Here is a 3,935-nt window from a genome sequence, read left to right as displayed (position 1 = left end):
ATTGTGGTTGTTAGTAACAAATAATATAAACAATTACTTTTATACGATGCTCAACCATAACAAAAAACTTTATCTTGATCAAAAATGCCTCAATATCTCGTAGAAGTAGTATTAAGAATAGAAAATGACCATTAGTTAACAATTACCACATTATAAATATTCTAATAAACAAATTATGTTATTTTTTCGAAGATGTTTTTCTCAACAACCAACTTTCAAATTAATTTTAAATTGTGATAAATAGCTGCAAAAAAATATAAATGTTCAATATTTGTATTGTTAATAATAATAATATAGGCAAATTAAAATTATTCTCTATTATTATTTAATAATAATTTTAATGCAGAATTACTGAGAAAGTTACTTAATTAAGCACTACTATCGAGATGCATTAAAATAATACTTACAAAAAAAAACCGCTTATTCAGGCGCAAACTTGCTTCACATGACTGTTTATTTAAAACATTGTTAATAACAACAATAGCGAGTTTTTGTCACACTTTCTTAATCAATTATAACCACTTAGAAAACTCCAAAATGATTTAGCAGAAAAAAACATTTTTTCTGATAGAAAACGCTAAATTTTTGAACTTGTTTATATTATTGTTATTAACAATGACATCATTTAACATTAATAATTTTTTGCAGCTATTTATTATAATTTAGAATGAATTTGAAAATTCGTTGATGAGAAAAACATCTTCAAAAAAAATAAAATATCACAGTTTGTTTATTATAATATTTATAATAGTGGTAACTGTAAACTAATGGTTATTTTCATTTCCCAATACTACTTCTACAAGACATTTAGGTATTTTTAATCAAGATAAAGTTTTTTTTTGTGGTTGAGCACCGTATGAAAGTAATTGCATATAACAATTAACCTAAATCTTAAACCTAATATTCATGTTCCTGAAGTATATCTGTAATAATTCTGATAGATAGCGACTTATCTAAAGTCTTTTCTTCGGAGAAAATAATAATATTCGAAAGATTCTTGAATTTCATGCGACACGTGCCTGGTGGTAGCAAAAATTAATCAAAGACAACTGACAATAACTGACATATAATATCAGATAATATATGAAATACATACTATTTTTACCGTTCACTATGAAATACATTGGGTGATCATATTTATAATAAAATTTAAAGCAAAATCTTTTTTTGCAGTGGGAACATTTTATAAAAGCAACTCTATCAGAGTCACGGTTGTCAAGGGCCAAAGTAATTGGAAAAGAATGAAAAATATAAGAGAAAGAAAAAAAATGGATTTATTATTATCAATTGAGGTGACGCATGAAACAACTCGACAAGCGCTCGAAACCACGTAGAAGTATTGTCCAGCCGGGAAAATCTATCGATAAAAAAAAGTAGTCAAAACGTAAAACAAAATATACATTCGTATTCAGCTTGACAGGGCCGACAAATCTTTCTTATGAGACTTTTTCATTCGACAATTATTACTTAAGATAAGCATTAAAAACCTAGCAATATTTCCGATCAAAAATCGATGTTTTGTAAAACACGACTCGCGATTATTCGGCCGTTTGTTGATAAAAATGCTCGAAATTTGTATGGTGTATTGTCAATATATAATCTATGACTTTAAACACCGCGCTTGGTTTAAAAAGCTAATATGTTTGTGTTTGTTTGATAACAAACTGATTGCGAACGAAAACCACGTTTTCCCAACTTCGACCAGTGCGAAGGTCATCGAAAAAATTTTAGTTGAAGTAACTTATCGCGAGAAAGTTGTTCACTAGGTGTTGAAAAATTTTTTCTGAAAATTTAAAGAAATTCGGTCGAAAATTGTGGGAAAAAAAATTAGTCGGCCGCGTCAAGCTGAATACGAATATATATTTTGTTTTACGCTTCGGCCACTTTTTTTTGATAGATTTTCCCGGCTGGACAATACTTTACGCGGTTCGAGCGCTTGTCGAGTTGTTGCATCCGTCATATCAATTGATCATTTCTTAATAATTATTAATAATTTATAATATATATTTTCATTACTTTAATCAATAATTATTTGTAATGATTGATTATTAAATAATAATAATTATAATAAATAATACTAATAATTCGCCTTTTCTTATTATGTAAAAAAAATTATAACCAAAAGATTCGAACCCCACTGCAGTGGAGTCGCAAGCTAACAGGCTACCACCAGGCCAGCGCCTTGCCGGTTAAAGAAGTGAAATTTTATTTGTACTCAAGCATTTTCTCATTTAAATGAAGAAATAACTTTGCTAATATTGAACATTAAAAAGGAAGCATATAATTGGATTCTTCCGTAAAAATTAAGCCTTACTTGTCCCTATCCTCGAATCATTTTTAAACAAAACACTTGATTTTGAGGTCTTAAGATTATAAAATATATAAATGAATTTACTGTATGTATTGCCAATTTATGTATAAAAACTATTGTCGGATGCAGTTCTTGTCACAGAAAAACATACCTCATAGATAATCTTAATCCTATCTCCAAACACCAATACATAGTTAGGACATGAAATCCAAAGGTTACTGAGAATTGCACATATCTTGCATTTTAACTGCAGTCTGCATGCAGTTAAAAATAGAGTGAACTCAAATGAGATAAAAGAATAGGGAAAATTCAAAAAAGATACCAGTATCTAAAACAAAATTCTTACTCATTTTATTCGGTGATAATATCTTATACTACAACAAATAAAAGATGATAAAACAATAATATTTGATTTCTTATGATGTTTTAATGTTTAAAAATATAAATTCGATGCAGAAAAATGTTTAATGAATATTAAAAAAAAACTAATCCTATTAATAAAAAGTAAAGTAAAACTTTAGTTTTCAAATCACGAAACAAAAAAAACCACGAAATTTACCATTTTATAACTTCTCCAGAAAAGCATCAATAAATATATAAACTGTATCGATGGCTACATAATTAGTCATGAACTTCTTTCTCGTTTATATATATAGTTTAAATTAAAAAAAAAAAATATATATAAATGGCTGCGTCCAGTAGCCCTCAAAAATTTACGGAGTTGGAAAACGGGATGGACTAGTCCCGAAAATTCGGGACTAGCCAAGCTTCTGGAAAATATTTGACTACTCATGCCAAATTTCGAGACGACACTTTGATAAAAAAAAATAACCAATTTACGTCAAAAAGACAACGGAAGTTAAAAATATTTAAGTCAACATTAAAATTAATTGTTTGAACTCGAAAATTAATAGAGTCTGATTGAAGAAACCGGTAATTACCCATTTAACGTAGATAATACGAAAAAACAAATTTCAATAAAAATAAAATAAATTTGAGTTGACAAATTGTAGGATGATTAATTTTAAGTATTAAAGCCTGTATAAGAAGAATATTCTCACCTGCAAGCCAGGTGCTCCAGGGTCAACTCCAGAGTCGAAAATAGCGATAATAACACCTCTGCCGTCATACTCTGGATATTTGGTAAGGAACTGAGTGACACCCGTTTCTTTTTTTGGCAAAAGGCCCCAAACAGGAAAATTACAATCAATGACGTCTGCCATATTTCAAATGCCACTGCCACCGTAATCACAGAAAAAAAAAACTCCGGACGAAATGTTTCCTTTATACTCACACAGCTTTATATATAAGCAATTGGAACTATCGCATATAGAACAGTGCTCCCAATCTTGGGAACTTTTTGAACTGCGCTTGCGTCGCGCCGACAACCCGATCCCACGGGGATGAAGTTAGCATAGGAACTTCCGATAATAAACCAGTGCTCGTACCGAGTGCCCGAACTCTTCTACGCATGCGTGGCGCTCGATCTCTGATTCGTTGCTGTTCGCGCGCAATTTGAAATGCTAAAAAATAACATTTTTATTGTTTATTATGAATAATGTCATTTTATATTATATAAATGTTCATTAGACCGATATTAATACATCCTAATAAAAATATAAAT

General features: G+C 29.7%; 1 protein-coding gene across 2 annotated transcripts in view; it reads right to left on the bottom strand.

Moving 5' to 3' along the window:
* LOC117183054 (tripeptidyl-peptidase 2) overlaps positions 1-3,690 on the bottom strand; it is a 231,525-nt gene extending 227,835 nt beyond the window's left edge. The window contains exon 1 of one of the 2 annotated variants that reach the window (XM_033376207.1): positions 3,373-3,690. In XM_033376207.1, coding sequence (XP_033232098.1) covers positions 3,373-3,534 — 162 coding nt within the window. In that variant the 5' untranslated portion in view covers positions 3,535-3,690. The remainder of the gene's footprint in view (positions 1-3,372) is intronic. The other variant, XM_033376208.1, reaches the window with a different exon arrangement.
* Positions 3,691-3,935: the final 245 nt, after the last annotated feature.

This window comes from Belonocnema kinseyi, chromosome 2 (genome assembly GCF_010883055.1).
Source record: "Belonocnema kinseyi isolate 2016_QV_RU_SX_M_011 chromosome 2, B_treatae_v1, whole genome shotgun sequence".
NCBI lineage: Eukaryota > Metazoa > Arthropoda > Insecta > Hymenoptera > Cynipidae > Belonocnema > Belonocnema kinseyi.
Note: the sequence above shows the minus strand (reverse complement) of the source record. Positions and strands in the feature narration are given on the sequence as shown.